Below are 26,223 nucleotides of genomic sequence, written 5' to 3' on the forward strand. Positions count from 1 at the left end.
AGGGCTCCATAAACAAAAAATTTCCTTTGTCTTCAACAGAGGCAGAATTTCACCTTTCAAGCCCAAACCTTCTCTGACACACAACAGTACATAAAATATAGAAACACTCTATTTCAAATATGAAACACTTGTAAAAATGGGAATAAGAGAGAAAAAGAAAAAAGTCTTTCACTGGGAGGAATACTGAGGTACATTGAATAATATTCAAAAGCAGATATTAATTGAAAAATGTCTATTATTAACTGCAAAATGGAAATACTTCCTAATGCCACTAAAAGCTATTATGCTAGATGGGCAAAGCCGCCTAATTTAAAAATTACTTCAGTATGATTCAAGTACACTGAGGTATAAAAACTGTATTTAAAAAAACAATTAACAAATATTATCATGATGTGCCCATTAAACTGGGCTAAGGCAGTTGGTTTCTGGATCCATGTTAGGATAAATTAGGGTAAACATTTGGAATCAGGAAGTTCTTAATATGAACCGGATGAAATTTTGGAAATTGTTCAAGCATTAGAAGTCTTTCACTGTTTAGAGTAATGTGTGCATTATCCTAAATGCACACATCATGATATGCACGTCATGACTGATGTATCTATCCATCTCATTGTCTTTAAAAGAGAAGTTATTTCAAGGTTCTGCTTTTGTTCACCATGTGCACTAAACCATTTTCGCACTGCAAAATTCTCAAGAGATCTTTTTACCTGTCATAATTACATCATTAAAAAGTAATATTTTAGAATGGCAAAGACTAATTGTCCAGTAACTGAAGAGAGTGACTCAAGATAAAAGAAGGAACATCGGTAACGCAGTGAAAAAGAGCACTATTTCTTCCATAGACAGCTTCGGTCAGTGTCTTCTTTAGGACATCCAGCGTTCATTTCAGTAGTTTTGACACGTCTCTGGTTCTTGCTGTCCTTCTGAAGCTCAGTTCAGACAATAGGCTGTTATTGATCAATCCAATTCAAAATTATTAGAACTAAGCTGAGAAGGCCAACACAAATGCCAAAAATAACCAATGCACATGCCTGTGAAGAAAGAAAAGCAAAAATTAATGTTTTACTGAAGGAAGCATTTTACATTTCTAAGGCTTGTAACTAACGATGAAAAAACCTGTAAGAACAGGTTTAAATAGTGTCATTTAAAATAATCTTTAATGTTTCAAATTACTCAGCCTTCCAACACAAGGTATCTGCTTAGGGGGAAACTGAACTAAGCCTGCTCTGGGATAGTTTCACTGGGGACTCTCAGAGCAGTCTGGTTTGCTTGCTCACACTAGCCATCTGCCCAAAAAAAAAAAAAAATTACAAGTCTGAACAAATTAAGAAACTGAATTTGTATTTTACTCAAAATATAATTCAAGTTACAATGGATTCTTTACCTTTTTGAAAAGCCAGATGATAATAAAACCACAGTCCAAGAGACAATAGATTGCTGATTTATAACAAGGCCCCAAATCTGTTGGAACTAGTCAAGACTTTAAATGGTCAGACAGCACCATTATTAGATTTTCTTTCAGAGTCCCTATTTTGTCAATACAAGAGCAGCCCTATGAATCATAAGAATGGCAGAAGGACTATGTATAAACAGTCTGTCAGCGTTTTAGCCACTGTCATGAAGTTGATCTGCTGAGCAGTGGTTAAAATGAAGACAAACAGTTACAGCACAAAAAGCAGGCTGCTGCACAAATTCCAACTAGAACTTAACCTACTACACCAAAAAAGAAACCATAAGGAGGAGGAAAAAAAAAAAGGGAAAAAAAAAAAAAAAGAAGGTTTTGAGAAGGCTTACATAGAAAACAAGCATAAACACTGTTTCACTTAAATGCAGTTTTGGCTTTGTCCCAGCTGCCCAGACAACATCAGAGTAATGCGTAAAAACTGAGGAGAAATTGGATTAAAAGTCAACATCTGAAAACTATAGGGAAAAGCATGTATTCAGATGAACGGTCTGGCATATGGACATACTGCTAGTCAAAAAGCTCTTGTGAAGAAGGGGTTTCAGAAAGACTAGCGCTATCATGAAGGCTAAAAGAAAATGCTCACCTATTTTGTGAACTGCAATGAAAACAAGAACTTTGCCCCTTGGATTACATGCTCTACAGTGTATTAAGATGCATCTAAAATGAGCCTGTTTAAATATAATTAGCACACATGAAAAAAAAGCATACCCCAAGTTTCTGTGGTGATAAAAAGTCCTCTCTGCTAAGTTTAAGATAAAAGAGTCCAGGATATACAAAAAGCAAACATGTTGATGTGGTTGAACCTTTAAAAAGCAGAAAGTAAGATTTTACTTAGAGCAAGATTGAAGTATATTAGCTTATCATAATACTGAATTTTTTGAAGAAAAGTTAAAAAACCGAAACAAAACAACGACGACAACAACTTACCAACTACTCCAAATACATTTTTAATGTCTGGCACGTACATTGCAAACAAAACAACAATTGTATTCAGTGTTAAAGTGACAAGGATATGGCAAATCCACGACACAGGAAGATGAGAGAAAAATACCATCAATACAGCTTTCCTCGCCTACATAATATGAAGAGAAACATTGCTGGGGTAAATACATACATATACATATATTTCAATCTTATCTCAATTTCATAAACTTAAGAATTACATCATTCCAGATGTGAAAGAACATTTTAAAAATCAAAAGGCAAAAAATTTAGTAATAGTTGACTGTTTTGTCTTTCTGTAGCATAGTTTACTTTAGTATTAAAGCAGTATTTATCACGTGGCCGTTAGTCTTAAGGAAGTACTCCTTTTTTGCAGGGACAAAAGAAGGTCTGGGGGATAATGCTTTATCTCTTTGAGCATGCTTGGTAGCAACTGTCAGCATGTTGCCAACTGATAGGTAATCTATACACTACTTCTATATACACAGTTTTGCATGCACAAATTTTTTTGGCCATAACAATGAATTTTCAGTTGTACCATGGTATTGATAAACTAAAGTACATTTTTTTTGTGAAATAGGTCAATATGTGTTTTTAATTTACAATTAAATTGAGTTTTCAAGTGTAAGTGTGTTTGTGTGCGGGTGCGTGCATGTAGAAAGGAAAAACCAAGTCAGCAAAACTCAATTTAAGAAGCGGGGGGGGGGATCAAACTAAATAAACTTTAGAAGTTCTGAATTCTCTAAATTAAAAACAATGCTGTGGGCTAGTTTTAATCTGAAATCTGTCTCAAAAGCACAAATTAGCTTAGTGGTTAGTTGTTATTTTGGAGCTCTCATGGAACATATGCAAATATGTGGTCTTTGATCAATCACTTGACAAGTGAATAAGATACACAAGACTAGATGTGACTCAAGTATTGCAGTCTGCAAAGCATTAGCGTTACCATTGCTTATGCCAGCTTCAAAACATTCAGGAATACTTACTGGGAAATGGATTAGAGGGACTGTCAAAAGCACAGCAAACAGTATGGCTACTTTAACAGTCATGATGACAATATCATGTGGCAGGTACCTGCTGTAACCCTGTAGCAATTCAGAGTCCACTTTGTCTGAAAACCAGAAAAATTAATTGTTTTGTTAATCATTTGAGAACTAAGATAGTCAGCAACGCATTTTAAGCTTACATTCAAATTGATCAATTTGCTTGTGACTAATGCGGAGTGGAGGGGGGTTGCAGATACGCATCACTTTGGCATTACTGATATACTAGCTCTAAGATACACAACCTCCCGAAAAACTGAAAAAAACCTTGAAGGGGCAAGCCCCTGTACAGCCTCTGCTGAAGCCAAAGCTACCTAAAGAGAAGATACAAATATGGAGGAGAAAGCATCAAAAAGAAAGATGACCTTACATGAAGCCAAGTATACGGTACTGTAAAACTTGTTCTCTGTGTCTGAAACAGTCAACACCAGATTCTTTCTTTGGTTCAACTAGAAGCCAGAAACAAATTAATTTTGCTAAATTGACTGAATTGCATTTCCTTTTTTTCCCCCAGAAACATTAGGTGATATTTCATGATTTGAAAGAAAAGCTACAATTCTAATTTAAAGGAAGAAAGAAACGTTCAAAACTATGCTAGCGTATGTGCTTCTACTGGCTGTGTTAGCAATGTATTGCTGCATGACATGGAGAAGGACAACTAGCATCAGTTATACTTCTAAAAGATATTTCTTATTAAAAAAAAAAAACAAACACCAACAAAAAAACCCCTATTGACAATTGACACTGATTCTTCCCTATGCCAAGTGACTAGACAAGTGCACCACAAGGACACCCAAAGGCTGTCCGTTTGGATTCTCATAGCACCCAGAGAACAATAGAGGACTGCACTGGCAACGCACCCAACCAGGCCAAACACTTTCAAATGACAGCTCTGTTTTCTTCAGCAGTAAGAATCTCATGTGCTATCCACCACATGCATGTTTAGCTTTGCAAAACCAACTCCATTGTGGCATTGCTGTAGTATCATATACCATGGACACACCACCATGAGCGTTACTTTTGTACTATTCAAGGCAAAAGCAGGGCAAAAAGTGATGAATCAGTGATGAATCCTTCACCTTTGACCTTTGACCTTTCAAGGTGAAAAGTTTCACTAAGTTAACAGCAAAAATCAGAGGCCTGAAACTGGTCTGCTACCCTGACTCTTTTTTTTCAGCATACCCTGATTCTATGCTTTTTTGGACTTCAGAATGGACCGAAATCTCCACCAAAGTCCAGTCACTGTATGAAGTTTCAAATTCACAGTAAACAGAATAAACCATCTGAACCACAGAAAGATGAAGCATGTCTCATTTCAAAGCGGGAACTCTTTCTTTGTTTTCAATTTAACATAAAATGTTTTACATTTTCTTGGACTGGTGTTTTAGGAACAGGGAACAGATTCTCTTTATTTAAAGAAATAAGTTAATTAAACAAGACAAGCAAAAAGTGACAAAAGGAGAAGCAGCTTGCAAGGGGGGGGAGAAATCTCATACAGACATCCACTGTTGGTTTCAGTGTTTTAGGCTCTTGAGTCTAAGAGTTCCTAGAGGAAATCAGGCTTTCAGTAAACCAGAAATGTTCCCAGTGAAACAGACTGAAAGACTACTGTCAAGACAGGGTCTCGTCCCAAAGAAGTCGTGACAGTGAAGGTAACAGGAACTGGGATGGTTTCTAGGGTTACTACCATTTTTCTCCCCCCCCCCCCCTTTTTTTTTTTTTACTTCTTTTTGAGATCTCCTCTGGAGACAGATGGTTATCCCGCGCTGCCTGCTGAATCTCTCAGACTCTCAGAGTGATACTCAAAGCTATATTTTCCTATAAACCACATGGAGACAGTTAGGAAACAGTAATAGTGGCCTATATGCTATTAGGGGTTTCATGACTCCCCATATAATTTTTCAAAGGATTCTGAGTGTCAAGGGAACATTTTCAGACAGTTATGCTCATATGCACTTATACTTGGGGAAAAAAGTGCAAAATTCCCTAGAAATTTGGAATTATTAGCCGCTGAAAGCCAACATTCTTGGTCCTTTGTCAGACACTATCTCAACCCCACGATCAAGAAATATAAAACACTCTGAAAGGAGAGGAAATCCTAATCAGAACGCTTTTGTCTTACTGCCTTACTGTCCCTTACAAGGATTTTTATTCATTCCAATCAACACAGGTCAGCATGTGGTCATCTCATAAAAAGGGTGACATGTTGTCACCTCATAAAGAGGGTGAGTTTTCAGAAGACATTAGAAGAGTCCTCATAGGTGACTGTGATGCATTTATGTGATGGCATTTGTACGATACTACTCCAGAAGACAGCTGGATCACCAAGTAGAGGTGATTCAATTTGACAATGCGTGCTACATGAACAAAACACACCATAACACCAATTTAAAGCAGGATACATGGAGCCAAATGACATTTCTTAGTAAGGCATCACACTGTGACGTTACATGACAGGATACTAAAATTGCCATATGAAACAGACACTCACCTACACCTGCCAAGGTTATGACGGACCTTGGAAAAAAAGCCACTATGTAGGTAAGGGTTCTGAAATCTGAGTATTTGGGAAATGCAAGAATACCAAAGTCATCTATGTTTAAACTCAACTAAAAAACTGTACCCAAAAGTATTCAAGAGTCCAAACGCAGAGTTATTAAACTGAAGTACACTGCTATGTGAGCTCTACAGCAAACAAACTGAAAGATGTCTGTAGAATTTGGTAGGGCAAGTTTCATACCCTGCTTTTCTGTTTGGTAAATAAAAAGGTACATTTACTTCATCAAGCACTATGTCAACATCTCCTCTAAGAAACATGCATTTCTTGGTTCAGTTCATGTATCAAACAGGTATCACCTCTGGCTCTGGAACTGCCTGCAACACAAATTCTTGCAGACAGGAAGCATGTGCTAGGAAGCCTAACTCAAAGCTTATCCTTTTAAATTTTTTAAATGCTTCCCTAGTCTTTTGTCATTGCCCTCCACTGAAGTCAAGACACAAAACTAGATGGGCGCTTTCTCTGATTCAGACCTTCAAATTTTCTTACGTTCCTTGTCAATTTTTTTCCGGAGTCCTCTAGTTTGTATTTGCATTACATATAAACAAAGGTATCATGAAGAAGTCACTTTGTGCGATCCTTTAAAATAAAGCTTTCCTAAATTGGATGATTCATGGGAAATTTTTTTTCCACTTCCAGCAGATTTGTAGTGAAATAGCTAGTGTTGGTTCCAATTGATTTGTAAAAATCCAAAAACAAAACAAAGAAGCCGTACATGCTTTGTACCCAAGCTGTACCGGACAGAGAAAACGTGCTGCAAACCTTCATGCCTACCTAACATTAGGGCTAGCTTGCTGTGGGTCAAATTCCCCTCATAAAAGGCAACAGCCTCAGTGCTACTTAGAGACTACAAATGTGCTGGGCTATCACAGGGTTAATAAGCGATAAATGTTGCTAGAAGATACAGCCTTAGAACAGACCTTTCAAACTTGTTGGACAAGCAGACTGTTATCAGATCTCAAAGTTTCTCACAGACTATGATAAATCCATTCCCAGCTTTTAAGTGAAAATATTATACAGTCCAACATATAGTGGCAATCAGTAGTCTAATTACATAGCATTAGAGAGCATCAACAGACCATCAGCTACAGTTTAGGGACCAGTATCTTGCCTGTACAGCATTTTAGGGCATAAACCCCGGGAAGTTTAGCTACATTACACGTTGAGAAGTCAATGTAATACTGTGCAGTGATAGGCATATTCTTAAGTCTTCACAGGAACAAGATTTCTGAGGATTCAAGTGTATCAATGCACAAACAAGCCGGAAGTACTCCAGACAGAATGCATTTATCATTTATTATTAACCTTCATGCTAAAGAATACTTGAAGAATATACTTACCATAAAATGTCAGGTACCCAAACAGAGCAGACATAAAGTAAACTACGAAACTCAGACCAATTCCTGTCACAGTTACATTCCGCATTCTACTTTTGGATGGACTAAAACACAAAAAACCCAGAAAATTAGTGTTGCTTAATCTGTATTGTGGACTATTAAACACAATTCAATCTACATTAAAATAAAAAAAAAAAAAGAGCAGCTTGCCTTTCATAAGAAAGCATCCTCTTAATTTATGGCCACAGAGTATTTGCTGCGGTCTGTGCTGTCAGTAACATTGAGGGTTTTTAAAAGTATTTTTAATCTGTTAATTAAAGGCACTTTTCATGCAGACAACTAACATTGTCCCCATCTTCTAGGTAATTTAGACATACCAGAGTATTTTTCACATCATCTAGGTAATTGACATACCAGAGTATTTTTTACATCAAAATTTTGATTTATACAGGATGATATATATTCAGAGCCCAGAATCTGGGTCAAAAAAAACACTGAATCAGATGTGGCCAAATGCAGATTCAGTTACAGTACAGACCAGGAACAGAATCTGGGTCAAAAAAACCACTGAATCAGATGTGGCCAAATGCAGATTCAGTTACAGCAATAAAAATTAACTAGTAAGTACCTTAGCAAATGACCTTTTTTCTCCAGATTGTTCAGGCCAGGACAATGTACTGACATTGATGATGGAACCATATTTGCTACTTTTCTCTCCTGTAAGAGAGGAAAAGCCAGTACAGACTAAAACTGTACATTTCCCAAAAACATGAAAGCTACTTAGTTTGCATTGTTTGATGGCACCGACTTGAAAATAAAAATTATTCAAGATTCATTTAGGGAAAATATTACAGAAATACTATCATTATATTTTAATATTGCGTGTGTTTTCATACATTACCTTCGGAGCTCACAATAGATGGGTAAGACTGAGGTATGGCAGAGAAAAGAGAAGGCCATAGTTGGTATTGCATAAGCACTCTAAAATAGAAGAAAAACATCTTGTAGGTTGTTTGTTATTACAGATGGTTGGAAAAATATCAGGATGAATTCAGAATTCAGTTCAAGCGTTGGAAGTCAGTGGAAAGCTTTCCACATTAATGCTCCGAGATAAATCTCCACAACACAGAATGGTGTCTCTGCATCATTCCACAAAAAAATGGACCTTTCCAACTAGTATCTCTTCAAGTGGTGGTCATAGCTTACTCCTTCATGATCAGGAGAGGTCATGCTGTCTATAAGCCAACAACTGAAAGATTCTTTTGTAGCTATATTGAAGCCAAGTACTTACGTAAAAAGAGTAGGATTTGCCCCAGAGTCAGTGTATCATTCATGAAATTTTCTAAGAAGTTTTCTAAATTCTAATATCCATAGCTACCCGTCAAACTACTGATTCCTTCACCCTGACTTCACTATTTTCATATTACTCCTTCAGAAAAATTTGGATACGGCATCCAGAAAATATAACATGCTTTGCCATCTAAAGTTTTAAGATAGTTATATAATTAAAGTTGCAACCACACAATTAGTGGTGTATTATTCCAAAATCTTGTAATAGAAGAGATGAATCATCTAGTATAGCTTACTTCAATTGCCAAGTGGAATAAGCTGCTGTGCTGACATAATCAGGCCCATACTGGTAAAAACATGCCACTTTCTATTGATAAAGTTAAAATTAAAAAAGAAGTAGAGATGAGTCCCAAGATTCTTCAAAGCACAGAAGGCCAGAATCTCACAGTAGATGTTTCTGGTCAAAGCAAAATTTCTTCTTTGATCTACAGATAACATTTGTCTCATGTTTGCATTGCCTGAGCTTTTTTTCCCCCCCTCTCTTTTTCTTGTGAGGGTGGGGGTGGATTTTGTTTTTTCAGACAAATGCAACCGTGTCCTTCCTAAATTCCACTACGCTACAAGCCTATCCCAGATTTATTCTTCCCTTTTTCCCTTCCTCTTCACCCCACAAAGACTGGAATTCTACATGATACTTCCCCTCCTGCAAGCCTTGATGGGTGGTGACATGATTTAAATGCCACATTAATTAACAAATACTAAAGCTGGCATCCAATGAAATGCACGAGATTGCATTAGGCCTGAAGAATTACCTTCAGGTAAGAAAAAACTAAGGTTAGGTCCAGGCAGTTTCAGGAAACCTGTTCTACCTCGCCAGGAACTAAAAGTGTGCAAAGCCCCAAGTAGCATTGACTTCTAGCTGAGGGCACAGTAAGTTGGCTTGATCCGACTGCATCATGAGGCTGACCACTGCTGCATCTGTTATACTTTATACTTTGGTCATATTTGCAAAATTCTTTCATAAATGCTAACTTGGACAGCCAGCCTTCATATAAAAAAGAAAGCGTGAGACTGGGTAACACTTGGCAGCAGGTATAGGAAATATTTCAGCAGCCTATAACTAGTTTTACAGAAGAATAGCTTACCCTGGATGGAGTTTAAACCCCAAAACCACCCCCCCCCCTTTAAGTTTGCATATTGTTAACAGAGATTACCTCTTTTGAAAGATGAAAGAGCTTTGCTTTACAATCCCCAGTAGAATTTGAAACCTGTAAGACATACACGCAAAAAAATGGCATAATGAAAGAATAAACCCAAACCACAAAAATGAAACTTTTTAGTTTCTGTGATGATTAAGAAAAGAAGGAATTTAAATTACAAGTAATTCTGAAAGCATTAATGTAAAGAAAGCATTGCCATTACTAATAAAATTAGAAGAACTTCAAAACAGCATGCACTTTACCTGTAAAGTCTCTATGGCACTACTTGGAGGTAGAGGACAAGGGATTGACCATTTTTTAATCATAATCTGCAAAGACAGCATATTTATCGTATGAATGATACCCTAATAATCAGTTTAAATTTAGATCTACGTAGCTAAAATATCAAACTGTTGGTATACAAAGCAAGGAGCTACACCCATCGCAAATTAACAGGCTTGAGTGGTAGATAATTAGGCCACAAGAAGGAAACTTGACAGAAACGCTTGTCAGTGCCATTCCATACAGCTGCTCTCTCTGCACAGCTGGCAGCCTTATGGCATGCCTATCTGGAGTGATGCACTGAAACGAGCTCTGACATTAACTGAAATACAACCAGCACTCTGCATTCACTCTCTCTGTGCTCCACACTAACTACCTCCCGTACAGAATAGCTCTGTTAGCTATCCCAGGGTCTTTCCTTAAGTAGACAAGCCCTTTACAGAGATAGAGCAGAGCCTAGGGCTAATCTTAAAAGGCAGAAACATATGGTTTGGACTAGAAAGCAAAGGAAAAACAATAAATGCAATTATTGTCCCAGAATGTCATTGGGGCTTTAGCTACACCCTGCTGGTTTAGGGACTGCCAAGTAACAGGGCTGAAAATCAAAGGGAAATTAAGATAAGAAATGTTACCTCCTTTTTCAGGAGCCTAGTTTAAAATGATAGTTGCATTGCTCTCTTCACCCTAATTAATTTCCTATTGTAGTTGCCTGGCTTCAGAGGTTATAATTCTTTTGAAGCCTAGAGCAAATAATTAAAAACTTAATTAAAGACTCAGATTCACGAGAAGAATAACATGGAAGAGAGTGCTTCTCCTGGCTCAGAGAACTACTTTTTGCTTGCGGCCAAGTGGTGTTTCCCAAGGGATAAGGATTAGATGCTCCCTCTTGTCACCAGTGCCAGGAGAAGCAAACAAATGCTACCTCCAGACAAAATGTGGGGAAAGGAAACTGCGGGTACGCAGCATGCTGAGTCCATTCTGGCAATAACATGTCTTAAACTGCATGACTAAGAACAACTCACAACAACTCAAGGTATGGAACTAGGTAGTAGCTTGCTCAACAGCAGTCTTGCAAACTTTGTGAAGACGGACTGTCAATGGAAATCCTCCAACCATGTTTCTGACACTAAACTGGTACTGCTTTATACCAGGAGATCTGTTCTTACCTACTTATTGATTGGCTAAACTGCCTCCTCTGTGCAACATGAACTGCAGCCTCATCTGAGGAAGGGCGTAAGGAGGGACAAGAACATGCTGGTAGTACATCAAGAAGTTCAACCAAGGGAGAAGGAGGAAAGGACCAAACACTAAAATATAACTTAGGCCTGTATCATACATATGCATGACTCTGTCACATGGGTCACCCCTGCTTCAGCTCTTTCTTGCGCACTAAGCGGTGAGAAGCTATGAGCTGAGACAGATGCAGACTGCTGCTGCAGTAGTACCACAACCGTGGATACACGGCTGTGCCGTCTCCCCAGGAAGCCCAAGCTTGTTGGCTAGCTGAAGACATTTATGAGGCTGAGCAAGAAGGCAAAATATTTTTTCAAGGAGATCTCCGTATTTAAAGGCACCCAGATAGGGGAAACAAAGGAGATGCTTTGAAGGCTCCAAAGTAGGCGGCTTTGTGGGAACTCTGGCTAAGGCTGGAATAGGCTTCTTGAGCAATGAAAAGGGGCATGAAGCTAAAGGGCAAGCTTTGGGGAAAGTGAAGTGTGCCTGGCAGTGCTGGGGGCAGGGTTTCCTGCAAGCTAAAGAGCAAAGATATATATAAACATTGCAGAGGGAGGACAAGACAAGCCAAACATAAAAAGCTGAAGAACATTCTTCTAAAATGAAATTAATACAGATTAAGAACAGATTGAAATGGAAATAAAAGGAGACAAAATAAAATGCATTACATGATTTAAAATCTGTAATTATATTTGCCCACCTGCTTAATTATTCATATCTGTTGGGGTTTCCAATTGTAGTCTACTCTGTATTTCTAATGAGGTCCCCCGCCAACAGGAAGAGATTTTTAAGTTGGCAGTTAGCTGAGCAGTCATGCAGGCAGCACAGACAATCTTCCTCTGGAACTTTAAGCCTATTTCATATAAACCTTGTCTTTTGAGTATAACAAACATTTGGTTTTAAGTGAAAAAAAAAACCTAAAACCTAAAGAGAGATTCTAGTGGAAATAGGGTATTTAAAACTCACACCAAAAACATTGCTAAAAAATAAAGTTAGAGGCTCAAAATGTTCTAATATTCTCAGTGATGTTGCTTTTTCGTATCCTGCGGAGGGAAAACAGGAATCCCTTTATTCCAGCAGTACTGACAGCACTCGGCAAAGAGGGGCTTCTCTGTGCATAACATCATTCATTACATATGGCAGGTTCCAAATCTGCATCACATTTTGTTCTGGCAACATGAACAAGAGATTTAGAAAAATACCATCAGGAATCATTAACACCTTTGTTGAAGAAGCTACCAATAGAGCTGTCTCCACAAAAAAAAGAAAAATCTGTCTTTACTCTTCACCAATATTCAATATAGCAAGAGGGGAGGCAATAAAAAAGTTTAACGATCACATTTAATTTCTTTTCACTTAGGATTCAAGTCAGGAAAGTATTCAACAATCAGAAACAAAAGTGCGCAGGACCTCACAGAATCTGGCTTCGAATTAATCGTTACATATATTTGTTTTTCTCCCAGATCAGCTCATCTCAGTGTTTTCACTTTTTTCCAAGTGAGGGCTATAACCAGTGTATTAACTTCAAAGGAAGAGATACTGAAGCACAGAGAGGAGATACGTGACCTGCCAAAGCCCCACAGCAGAGCACAGAGAACAAACAATAGTCTCTAGACCTTTTGCTCAGTGCACTCACTAGACCATATTGACCAAGACATATGCTGTCTATTGTACCTATCTTTTCTGCAGGCTGTACTGAAACTGCGGCTTGCTGGCAAAAAGCTGAACAGATGGTATGCACTTGAAAATGCACAGAATTATTGTATATGCAAAATATAAATGTATTACTTCCATATGACTAACACAGTTTTCTTCTGGACCAAATTAAAATATATCTGCCATACAGAAATTAACATTGTGCAAACTAAAACACCATTTCAACAGCACATATCACCCACTTCAAAGCATTAGATACGAAAACTAAACTGCAGTTAATGCCTTTGAGTTTCAGTGCCTAAAGAAGTCAGAGAGAATATTCTGTGAAGAGTATTAGTTTTCTTTAAATATCCGTAACAGCTTTTAAAAATTTTGACCTCAGTTAGATTTACTGGGGCTGCTTCTTTGTCATTTAACAACGAAGAGTAAGCATACAAATTCAACCATTTTGTAAGAAATCCAGTAGTCTCTGTACTCCTTCATTAGTACTTTCTACCTACTTTTTTGATAAAGAATCGAAACTAAACCCTAGCTTAAATCATCCCAGCTTGATATGTCTGCACACAAGTCTTGCTTACACACTTGCCTTTTCTAAGCCCAGAATTGTTTTCAAACGCATCCACCCATTACAACAGCTTTCTTCAGAGATGCATACACATTCCTACTGAAATCCAGGAGCTGAACTTGTTTTAAAACTCTTGCAAGTAGCTTCAGCCAAAGGCCTATTTCAGCCTTAGAGTTAGTGCTTTTTCTTTTTTTTTCTTTTAAGAGAAATTTTAGGAGAGAGGTCAAAAGTTAAGGTAATTTATAAATATTGCAAATTAATTTCCATTAGCTCTGGAGAGGCCGTAGCTGCTCCTCAATGCTCAGCTTAGGAAGAATACTTCCCAAGGTCCTACAAACACTGCAATTCTCCAGGGATACCCTAGGGAGATGTTTTGACAACTTTGAAGTTTGGTTTTATCACATGGTTTAGTTCCTAATGGATTGCCCTGGTCTCCTGGATGGCATGTTTGTTCAACTTGCCTTCAACTCTGTTTATCCCATTGTAAAACAGGTATTAAATGCAAGTCAATGCAAGCCAGAATGACAGGGGAGAGGGGGAAGGTTTTTCCCGGCTCCCAGATACGATTCTTGTTTCTAGACCTAGATGACAGAGTGCGAGTTGCTTGCTCGTACTACGTATTACACACGTGCATTAACATACTTTTTCCCTGTAAAAAGAAAAATAGTGCAACGTAGAGGCACATTTTCCCTCTTAGATCTGCCTAGCAGGTCTCACTTTTGATATTTGGAAACATGTACCTCACAGGGGCCTTGAGAGGGTGAACATCAGGGTCAAAAACCCCCATATGGCTCAGAGAAAAGAACTTTTCCTTTCAGCAGGAAAGAAGAATAAGGTCATTGACGTATTAATGAATCTTGTAAAATGCCTTAATGAAGTTCTAGTTTTCTTTGCCTTTTTTTGAACTCTGTCACTCCATTATACATGTAAATTTAATTTATTTGGAGTATATTAAATTTTCTTCTGCACTAGTTGCAGCAAGTAATAGTTAGAAGCTAAGAAAACAGAATTCCTTCCCACTACTAGTAGGGAAACAAAAGTGTATGTGCCAGCTCCCTTCACCGCACCATCAGCAAAATAAAAATATTGTTACATTTACCACTCCAAAATACAATTATTTTAAACCTTTTCACATGTTTGAAAGTTCATATACATTTCCATGCCTCAGCAAAACAAATGAAATCTGTCCAAGCAAGCACATACTGAACTTAAGGAAAACTCTAAATTTCACATAAAAAGTTAAGGGGGGAGGGGAAGACAATTCATTTCAAAACAGGCTTATGAAAACATTCAAACAATAAGAAAAAAAACAGATAAGCTGTGCACGGATTTTTAACTTACCACAAGAGCAAAGTACACCATAAAGAAAAATGATAAACTACTTGTGTAGCCAAGAAAGCCTGTAAAATAACAGTAAAAATAAAAGAGAATTTATAAGGAAAGTGATCCTAATGTACAGCTAAAGCTTTACATTTTAGGCATGTTTTCTATTACAGTGCTTGGTATCTGGGGCTTAGGACTCAGAATAACAACATTCCAACTGCCTGTCACAGATCATTTATGTAGTTTTGTAGGGCAGAATTAGAACTGGCTTACCACTAATGGCACGCTGTAAGTAAATGCAGCTCTTTAATGTTCTGCTGTAAAGATTTTATTTTAGTATTGCAGACAAAATACTACTGCAACCCAAGTAATAGGTTAACTAGGCAGGGCTGGAAGGCAGAACACACTACAACAACTTAAGTAATCCCCACCATCACCAGCCCCCTGCCAGTTAAAATAAATAAATAACCCATTAAGGTTTCAAAGTCTTCAGCTGTAATTGCTACTAAAGTAGAATAATATTCGCGTCTCTCCTTTAATTACTCACCAATTTTAGGAAGAAGCGCGAGAGGAAAAACAATGCAGACTGAAGTAATCAGTAGCAGCAGTCTCCCATCAAGGTACCAAGACCTGTTGGAATATCTATTTATGACTGGTACAAAGCTCGAGGGTCCTAAAATACATGTTCTACTTTAAAACCGTGATCTTAGACAAAATAACCACTAGGACAAGAAAAATAAATAATTTCCAGTCTCACCTGCTATTTACATCAATTTGTACTCCTAGTTTCTATATTGTGATATAAAATAGAGTTCCCAGAGAATGAGGAAGCAGAGCACCATCCCATAACGAACCAGCATTGCAGGCAAAGTTCCATAGGCAAGTGTCTGCATGGATCAGAGGTCTGGTGTGTGTAAAGTTATTTCTCAGCAGCACAATATGCAAATCCCTGCCTTTATTCAAAGCAATGATCAGAGGGAAGGGTATTTCATACTCTACAGATTTCCAATAAAGTACTTATATAGTACGCTACATATCTCTTGAATTAGATTACACTGAGTTGCATATTTACATGAAGAAACAGCAACCCACTTACTGCTGAACTTCCCTTCCAGTTTATTACTCCTACATGACCTTAGTTCCCCACCCTTTCCAAGAGGTGTGAAATAGAAAGCTAAGCTACCCAACCTATCTGTTTGGAAATTCAGTTATGTTTTCTAAACATACCAACTTTCTCTCCTGCCCAAGTTTCATTTCACCTATCATCACAGCGTTCAAACAACAGAAGAAAACAAGTAAATCAACTTCCAGTTAACTTGAAATGATGTTTGCTGTCTAGAAGTGATATAAGAAAGAACATCAATAAAGAGAACTTCCTTATCTTCAACTTTGCACAAAGTGATCACTCATTCTTTGCGTACATCCACACAAAAACTTAATGACAGAAGGCATGGAAATTATGCTAATGAAATCTGCTATAATGTTTATACATAAAACTATACACATAAAAAAAGCATTGTGGAGGCATATGAAGCATTTAAAATCTATTCAAAGTATCAAAATCTCATCTCCAAACTGACGAAAGTACAGGCGTATAATTGTTAAGAAACAGAAACATCTTGAGGGTGGCTCCCCCTAACTTGGTAATAACCATATCCTGTACTGATAAACATCTTGCACATCAGCCTCCGACTTTACTACCTATAAACACCTTGGCCTTTGACCTTCCAGTTTATTTAGTCCAGGATATGGTTAGCACCTAATAAACAGGCAGCACCTCAAGTTATCATAAGGAAAGTAGCATAACACCTGTGTTAAAGAAAAATTACTGTATACATACATTAACTACTGTCATACATTGTGGACAACCACTTGTGTCACTCGTTTGAAAAAATACTTAATATAAATGAACAGAGAATTTCAAGGTTGAGGGCATCTTCGCCGTATCAAAAATCAAAGTAACCCTTAAGTAACAATGTCTATATTAAAAATTACTCAGAATACATCACTCTTCAAAAAAATGTATTACTAGCCAAGGTCTGCTACTGCTACAGTGAAAAAGCAACTTTGCCAAGATCAGCTCCCTGCTGTAGTATTCTTCACGTTGTTAACGTTTAGCATTCACATATTTTTAAACTTTTTCTTTCTTTCTAGTGTGGTGGATGTTCGGATCAGGAGGAACAGTATCATAGCAGTAGGCAAAAGTATAATGAATGTTGCACTATGTGGACGTGTGGGACCTCTGTTTTAAGTCTCCCGATTCTAAGCATGCAGCAAATCCACAGTTGCCATCGTAGCTCACAAGCTGAGCAGGCCAGAGAAAAAATTATGTAGGTTACTTTATGGTAAATGAAAAAACATTTGTCGGGGAGGGGGGACAAGAGAGCGGAAAACTGCAATGAGGTGATGGGAGGGAGAAAAAATAATTTTGTAAACTGCTTAATTTTGGAATACCAGTTCTTTTATTTAAAAAGATCTCAAAAAACTGAATAGTGGACCATTTACTGGTTATCAAAAATGTGTCAGTTTTTCGTCCCAAAATACTGTTGTAGAAATACACTTATTTTCCAAAGGCAGAATAAATGTTTTGATATTGCCTTTAAAATCAGTTTGATCTGCAAATTTAATCCTATATGATAAAAGCGTTCCAAGTATGAAATATGGAATATAAATCCTTGACTCTACTGAAAATGCTTTGGCATGCAGATGTTCCTCCTCCCTCCCCCATATTTTAACTAAAAGCAGACATTTATAAATCGCTTTAATTTCATTCCTGAATGCAATAGGACAAGAGATTCATATGTTCTAAATTAGGATCTTACTCTCAGTCCGTATCAATTATATAACACACAAGCAAGACAACTTAATTGCATCAATCATATCCTCCTGACAGGGTCATTAAATGTTAACAGAGGGCTCACAAATTACAACTTTTTAACACAATCCTCATTTGAAACTATGTTCATGCCATCAAAACTATGTGGAATTCTTGTTATGCAGACTGAAACAACTTGCAATTAGCAAGTGTTCATATTGTATGTTTTTTTTTTTTAATAAAGACATGAAGATGTATTACACACTGGCTCTGAGCCTTTCAAACACGTGCACACCTGCTAACCTTTATCTATAAAAATAATTCAATGCGCAAAACATTCTTTAAATGGCTTTCCCAAAAGTATGCTTTGGGATGGTATATGCATGTAAAACATTTTTCGCAGACAGTTTTAACTGACACTTTTGATACATTCTAACTAGAGTTAAAGATAAATTCTGCACCCAAATGAAAGCGTATCAGATGCTATAATGACTTAACAAAACAGAACAGCTGCGCAATCACATCTGGAAACAAGTCGTCCAGTTAAAGAAGTTTGATTAAACTAGTCAATGCATAAATAAGTTGCTACTCAGGCTTGATATTTCATTAGCTGTTTTTGTTGAACAATTTCCTACAATTTAAAAACTCTGTTATTAAGAAACTACTTTTAACATCTGTGAAGAAATACACAGAAGCAAAAGATTAGCATCTACCATGGCAATTAATATGGCAAAATATATGAAATATAGATGTGGGCATACAGAGAAGGTCAGCTGTGTGCATGCACCTGGAATACTGCTTGACCACTGCATTGGAAACATTTGCTTGGGCAAAGAACAGAGGAGTCAAACTGTGTCAAATAAACATTTATCAATGGAAGAACTCCCAAGAACAGAGGCAGAAACAGGATGAGGCCCGGGCTGACAATCAACTTCCCACTCGAGCCGTGGTTAGTATTCCTATGGACAACTCCAGCCCTTTCTAAATGCAAAATTGAACTTCACTCCCATCTCAAGCTGTAATTCCAGCTAAGGAAGAAGTACGGGTGGTGGCAGTGCTGACAGCGCACTGAGAACTACCATGGCTCAGATGATTTGTAATAACCAGTTCAACCGCTGTAACCTGTCTGCGTGTTCACCAGTGTTTGCATCCTGAAGATCTGCACTAGGACCCTGAAAAACAGCTAAAGCTGGTGGGAGCGTTGTCAAAGTGTTATCTTTTTTAGACAGAACAATCCTTTGAGCAGTATGCATGCACGCGGGACCTCCAGATTCTACCTATTACGAGTTTTCATAAGCTGTTTGTTTAAAAGTGTATCTTTGTTGGGAAAAGTCACTTTGCATAAACAGAGCTGACATAAAATTAAAAACAGTAGTAAGTGATGTTATATGCTACGTTTGAGGACAGACAGACTGGAACACACATGCAGCAGATACAGTAGCAGGCTCAACGTCCCTGTGTATAAAGAGTGGAGTTAAAAGTATGATCTTGAAAGAGAAGGTGATAGCACCCAAATGAAAAGCTGATGACTGTCACAGCCGGAAAAGATACATTAGCAGACTAAAAGTGACATATACACATAAAAAATAATAGTAAAAAAAAAAAACACGCCCCTTACTAAAAACAGATCATTGCAAGGGCCAGGAGGGCAGAAAGACAGAAAGCAACATTACCACCACACTTCATTTCTCAAAATGTTCCTTACAAAATGGAAAAGTTAGAAATGACAAAATATAAAATGAACTAAAGTACCTTTTAAAAAACTAATTCCAAACTTAAAATTCACCCACAACATTCAGGAATAATACAGGCATCACACAGCATTGAGACAATTTCACCACGTTTCAATCCAGAGAAAGTTTTGAGCTCAAAACATCTGAAAAAAGCGGTTTGGATAAACAGCCGTAACACAATCTAAGATACACCGCTACAAATGACAGCAGCGCTGGAACAACTCAAACAAGGTATTTCAGTGCTGAAGCTGCAATGTTTGTCTTAGCACAGGCACAGATTTCTTGCGACAGTTCTGATAGAAATCTGAGGGACACACTCCTTACACACAGCTTTATAGCTCAATTGCGAAGAATAATTTCTCTACCGGGAGCCAAGCTAAGGAATTATAAACCAAGTCTGGAATCCTGGCATTTTTCCCAAGACAAGTCCAATTACTGCAGCAAGACAACAAAATATTTAAATTTAAATCTCTGCCGGTTTTTGTACTGTGGTTTTGAAATATGTGAAGTGATAACATGACAGCAGTTTAAATATTTCTCCTCCTCTCCCTCCTGTCTCCCCTTTTAAATTTTTACAGGAAGGCAGATTTCTGTAGATGGAGATTTGCCGCTGACTTTAAGGTCGTCTGATGGGAAATTGCTATGAGGAAAGAATCACAGTCTCTGTGTGTGTGCTGCAGAAGGCTTGCACATGCCAAAGACATTTCATATTCCAAGAACTCCTGTAAATAACTGATTTTTTTAGCATGTGAGATCAGAGGGAAGTGTCAATACCCATCTCTCTCAGCAGTCCTGAACCACTTTCTTCTTCAAGACAAATACAGTATGTTTGAAGCATTTTTCCTTACCCACTCTCGTCTCCACTTAAGAACCCCGCAACAGCACCAGGAAGTTCAGATTTAACAATTAAAAGATAAGATGACATAGCTGCAAACAGAAGCAGAACAGATTTAGTAGAGAATACCAATATCTCTGGTTGTAACAATTAGCATGGCTTAACCAGAGTGGTTACGGCTGGAACATCTCAGCTATGTATTAGACACCACGGCACCAGAATCAGAATTTATTTTCTCATATACTTCCTTTAAAAATAGCTGCAAATCCCTGAGTATTGTACTGATGTTAGCTAACGCCTCCAAAGAGACTGTTACGATGCGAGTCTTGAAACAAGGAAAACATAATACAAAGGACTAAAAGGCAAAACAATATAAAATATAGATCTGACCTTTTACCTGGGAATACGGACCTACAGGCTAGAGACAGACTACAAGGCTGCAGCACTTCTCCTTCCTCTTTACTCTTTATAAGACATTGTTAATGACGAGTAACTAATAAGATTTGTTTCTATTAATACAATAGTTGTTTTTCAAGACTCAGTTTTTATTGTTGTTCAATTGCTGATGTACTAAATAAATGTATGACAGAAATGTAAAGACAAGAACAGGACTTGAAAGGTTCTTTATATACTGCATGGTTTGGCCCTCGGAGGTAAGAGGATTATCAGTGACAGATCTTCGCTTCTCATGCTAAACCCACCACCAAGAAGATCCCAACAACAACATGAAGTGCACAACTATACAGGAACTGCGAATCAGAAGAGAAACTGTTACTCTTATAGGAGTGTCAACTTGAAATTAAGCGTTTGTAATTCTATTCAGAAGAAAGCAATGATGCATACATAAATCCAAAAGCTACTTCACTGTACCACTTTTCTCCTTTACTATATAAAATGATGAAAGGCATAAATAAGAGGGGTTTTTAAAATTACAACTTATACTAACCCGATACCTTCATATACGGTTTGCGTCACTTTTTTCTTTTACATAAGCAGCAAGTATTTACATGAATCAAAAAACAGCAGAGAATTACTCAGAAAAATCAAGCTTTACAAACAGCTTCAAGACTATCAAAGCCTACATAAAGCTAATTTCCATCCTTCAGCAGCAAGTAATTTTAGTAATATGCCGACAAAAGTTTAGTTCATCTGTTGTATTCAAATGTTACTGTTCTGTATTTATCAATTCTTTAGAATTTTACCGTGGTGTATTTATTAATGTTTTAAAATTAAAACATAGAATTTTAAAAAAGTAAACCAGCAAACTTCCATAAGCTGATTTTTTAATTGGTTTGTCTGTCTTTTTTTAAAGGAATGTTTTGAACCTTAAAAAAAAACGTGTGGACTCAGACACTGCTGTACTACAGCAGTTAATGTTAAATTTTGAAGAAAGGGAATGTGGTCTCTATAAAGAAAGCGAATTCTATTAATACAAAGTGTCATCTACCTACCACAAGGTTAAATTAAAACCATTTGGTAGGTCACTAAATAAGGAAATACTCACTTCTTCATAATTAAAAGCTCTGGCTTTTCCAATATTCAAGTATATTTCCCTGTTGACATGTAGCCATTGTGTCTGGGTAGGTATTTATCTGCTGTCCTGATTTTACTCTCCTATTTGCATACAACAGAATGTAGATTCAACCACAGAGATCCTCACAGCATGCATATTTCTAAATCACCAGAATTTGTAAGTACATTAACACAATTTCTCACGCTAGGCTACAGGCAGATGCATATTTCACCCTAAGCAAAGACAGTTTTGTTTTTTTTTTAAAATTAGTTTTTAAAAAAAAGGGGGAGGGGGGGGAATTCCTCTAAATTGTAATTCAACTTTATTTATCCATTAGTCTTCTTTCTTGTATTATACAATACTTTATAGACAAGCAAGTCAGAATTTTCATGTATTTACGTCCTTCAGAAAGATTTCAAAATTAGTTCTTTTGCAGCCTCAGCTGCAGAAAGCTTCAAATTAATTTCCAGATCAGATTTCCTCCTAATATGCAATCTGTCACTCTTCCCTTGCATTCCTATTAGCCTCTGGCTAATCATTTGATCACTTATCCTTTGTTGTGCGCTTACTCTTTGTTTTTAAAAGAGGAGTCTTATTTCATTGAATTCCACTCCTAAGTAGGGAACCAATCATGCACCAAGAAACTTGCACATGCTAAACATTTGTATGCATCTTTCTTCCTTTCTCTGGGCATATGGGAAACAATCTCAGAGAGTAGGATTTTTTTTTCCCCAATTTATATTCTCTTGTTTGTTCTAGAAGATGAAAAAAATAAATAATAAATGATTTTATTTATACCCTGATGCTTAGATAAGACATGATTCTCATACATAAACCTGAGCAGGACGCCCACGCTAAATAGAGTTTAAAAAGTCAAATCCTGCTTTTTCTTCACTTACAAACACAGTTGTAATTCTCCTCGTGAGCAACAGCTCCTTGTAGCTTTACTCGGCACAAAAGAAGTAAGAGACACTAACCGCTGTATAACTCTCTGAAACTCACTACAAAGCGAGCAAAGAACGTTGTTTGTTTGTTTTTTAAAGCTGAAACCAAATCAGCGAAGCATCTTGAAAAAGGGCGCAGCAACTTGAAAAAATTATCTCAAGTAGGAATAAAGTGCATGCGGTATGACAGACAAAAAGTCACGTATCTTTTGCTCCAAGTAAGAAATTTTACTTAACTTCCCTGACGCCCATCACGACCAAAGGCATGTCAAGTTATATTGTAAAAACTAAACGTCAGCTATCCTTGGCAGCCTTAATGTATAACGGAAGGAAGAGACTACACAGTCACAAGGCTAAACTGTGACACAAGTGAACACAACAAACAGCGTTACCTTGTGCTTTGATTTATTCCACTTTGAAATACTGACTTCCTCTGTCATTTTGAAAATAATTTTAATGTTTTAATGGCTAACTTTTAAGGCACTTTTTATCACATACAAAAATTACAAGAAACATACATTCATCCTTAGAAGTCAAGTGTTCAAAAAAAATCAGCAAATATCAGAAGCAACGCTCTCTTCAGAGGTCACCCCCCTTGTGTGCACATAGTATGAGAGAGCAGAACTCAACTGCTCTTGCAACGCAGCCTCATCCCCTAAATTAAAAAAGAATGTTATGTTTTCTTTGTGTCACCTTCTCTTTGCAACCTGAGACATCTATCTTTAGCACCAAATGAGGCAGGTTTCCTGCAGAACAAATGGTGTACAATGACACAGTCTGAGGCTTTAGCAATATGCGGATGCAGCAAGGGCTGAACTACAACTACGTAAGCAACCATCATATAGTCGCTTCCTAATTTTTAGGTCATAAATTTGCATATATTATGTTATAATTAAATAATTTACCGTATGCACCAAAAGGTACTTGATGGAAAACTAAGCAGGTTTGAACTTCTCAATAGGCCTTGCCACAGAAATGCCATAAAACAGTATTCAGCAGAAATCAAAACTCTATTACTACTTCATTATTCAATAGGCTTACCTCTGTCTTAAAAGCAACAAGAAATTACATTCTTAAAATACACATCACTTTCTGAAAACTTGGTATTAGCTCTTTGACAGAAAAAAAGATGTTTGTTACAATGTAAAATAGGGTACTTGCTTTACAGTTTCATTATTATAACCTGTAGTGCCACCATGAGATACGCCTCTCTATAAATATACATACCATGCATACATTATTCAGAACGCCCTCGTGCTACAATATAGTTTAACACTGAGCATATGTGCCCCTACCTGAAAAAAACATTAGTTGCTGGAGAAAAGGGAAGCCAAGGTTATGTTTTTTAAAATAGTCCCCAAAATATCTCTCCTGAGGTAGCCCAATCTTAAAATCAAATATGTGAGTGGCTTTTTGGTTACCAGAAAAGGAAGCGTAACTCTTCCTTATTTTCCTATCCAAAAAAGATCAATTGCTGAAGTCCACAGCAACGATGCAAGAGAATGTGTACATTAAACTTATGTGTAAACATATAATTTATTCCTTCCTTAGAAAATGGCTGGTGATAAATCCCTTCAAATCATTTTGTTGAAGGGACTGAATCTAACTCTTCTGGTTAGTTTTTCCTAATCTACCACTGTAGCTGTTCGTATTAGAGTGCTATAAAGACGTCTTACATTATTAAGCACTGTGCAAAATGGAATCAAGCTGCCCTCCAAACTTCACGTAGGAGAAGATAGGGGGCTAGGGAAAAGCGGACTGTATCAATACAGCCACACTGGCTCTTCAGCTCCTACTTAAAAAAAGATTAAAAAAAGAGGGGTGCTGATTTGGGAGTCGGGACAAGCACACAGAGCAATCTTGATTCTCATCTGGGTGAATACCAGGTAGGACAGTTTCCTCACAAATGCCTATAGATAATTAAGATAAATGAAAATGCTTGTAACTCTCATCCTCTAAAGAGTTCAGTCAGTAAGATCCCTATTTTTCCCAAAATACCGCAAAGATTAGAGGCTGAAAGACAGAAATAGAATAAACTCTACCGGTTGCTGCATACTCCAGCCCAACCAAGCTGGACCTTTCACAGCAACCGCACGTGACAAACCCCTTTGGGCTTGTGTCTCCCTTTGCTGGTATGGAGGTTGTTTAAAATTGAATCTGTCCTAATCCAAACAATGTGACAAAGTTAAAAAGAAAAGCAGGGAAGGATTTCAAGAAAGAAAGTGAAACTAGAGAGGATTTTGGCCAAGCTCCCATTTTTCCTGTCAAAGAATTAGAATGGAATAGCAAGATAGAAAGTACTTCAGTATTGCATTGAGCTCCTCATAAGTAATTTGAATTGTGGAAACATCAGGAACGATGCATGGATGCCACTGAAAACCATCAACTATTTTAGCCCTCACATCATGGCCTTAAGAGCGTGCTCTTTTGTTTTCATTTTGCAATGAATCCCCCACATATTCCATTTTAAGAAGTCTCCCAATTACTTGATGTATTGTTTTTAATATTTCCTCTTAGTGGAAGCTTAAAAACCAAAAAAAAATTTGTTGGGATCATTTATTTGTTTTTAAATACCAATATAGAATGGAGCGTGTGAAAGATGTAATGTTTGTTCACATGGAGAAGTTCTGAGAACAGAAGGAGGTTGTCAACTTCTTTGCTAGTCTTCACGTTATGGGCACTCATCCTGATGAACTTCCACTCCCCTGCTTCCCTTTCCTTCTAACTTTAGCTTTTACCTGAATTACTCTGGAACTTACCCATGGCAAGCTTAAAAACAAAAAAACCAAAACAAAACAAAAAAGTCCTCCTTATTCCACAGGGAACACGTGGGCAGCAGATTTATTTTGGTAAAACTTCATTAGTTTAATTGTATTTGTACAGTTATGCTAATAAAACTGAAATGTCTTCTACATAGCTCATCATATATTCCATTCTGAAGTATAGTTGCAGGTTTGGATTTTTGTTGGGTTTTTTTATTTAAAGCAAGCTTAATATTCTCTACAGTACCAAACCTTCCAACAACCATTCAACTGCAATACAAAAACACAAGAGCATGGGTCATCAATTGTTAAATTAGTACAGGAGCTGACAAACCTGCTCTTAATTAAGGCAGCTCTGCACTGGAAATCCTCACTTTGAATCAGTAAGGATAATTAGGCTTTCAGGTCAAAAGCAAACCACACTGTGAAAACAAACATTCAAGTTTGTTTGAAAACAGAATTGGATTTCCCATACTTAAAGGAAGCTCAGTAATTTCTTAAGGTATTAACGATGCAGGTCTCAGCACGTAAGAAGCTGTATTTTATTCTTCCACGATTTGCACCATTCATTTATTTTCAAAGTTTGTAGAGTATTGTACTCTGATTACAAAAAGAAGGATATTCCCACCCCCACCCCCCCATTCTCAAAAAATATTTGCTCCATTTAAATTTGAGAAAAATTCTGTAAATACTTTTAAAACTAAATTTCAGAATGGATGAACTCGGGGG

General features: G+C 37.2%; 1 protein-coding gene across 3 annotated transcripts in view; it reads right to left on the minus strand.

Annotated features, from left to right (window-relative positions):
• Positions 1–809: 809 nt before the first annotated feature.
• Positions 810–26,223, minus strand: part of SLC38A6 (solute carrier family 38 member 6) — a 39,640-nt gene continuing 14,226 nt past the window's right edge. For 2 of the 3 annotated variants that reach the window (XM_019473412.1, XM_019473371.1), the window contains 11 exons: positions 20,289–20,367; positions 15,440–15,522; positions 14,911–14,969; positions 10,097–10,162; positions 9,849–9,902; positions 8,246–8,325; positions 7,348–7,448; positions 3,394–3,518; positions 2,393–2,537; positions 2,174–2,268; positions 810–1,031 (listed from right to left, as the gene is read on the minus strand). In XM_019473412.1, coding sequence (XP_019328957.1) covers positions 951–1,031; positions 2,174–2,268; positions 2,393–2,537; positions 3,394–3,518; positions 7,348–7,448; positions 8,246–8,325; positions 9,849–9,902; positions 10,097–10,162; positions 14,911–14,969; positions 15,440–15,522; positions 20,289–20,367 — 968 coding nt within the window. In that variant the 3' untranslated portion in view covers positions 810–950. Of the gene's footprint in view, positions 1,032–2,173; positions 2,269–2,392; positions 2,538–3,393; positions 3,519–7,347; positions 7,449–7,972; positions 8,062–8,245; positions 8,326–9,848; positions 9,903–10,096; positions 10,163–14,910; positions 14,970–15,439; positions 15,523–20,288; positions 20,368–26,223 lie in introns of all 3 variants that reach the window. The other variant, XM_019473391.1, reaches the window with a different exon arrangement.

The sequence above is a fragment of the Aptenodytes forsteri genome, unplaced genomic scaffold, assembly GCF_000699145.1.
Source record: "Aptenodytes forsteri isolate BGI_AS27 unplaced genomic scaffold, ASM69914v1 Scaffold410, whole genome shotgun sequence".
Lineage (NCBI taxonomy): Eukaryota > Metazoa > Chordata > Aves > Sphenisciformes > Spheniscidae > Aptenodytes > Aptenodytes forsteri.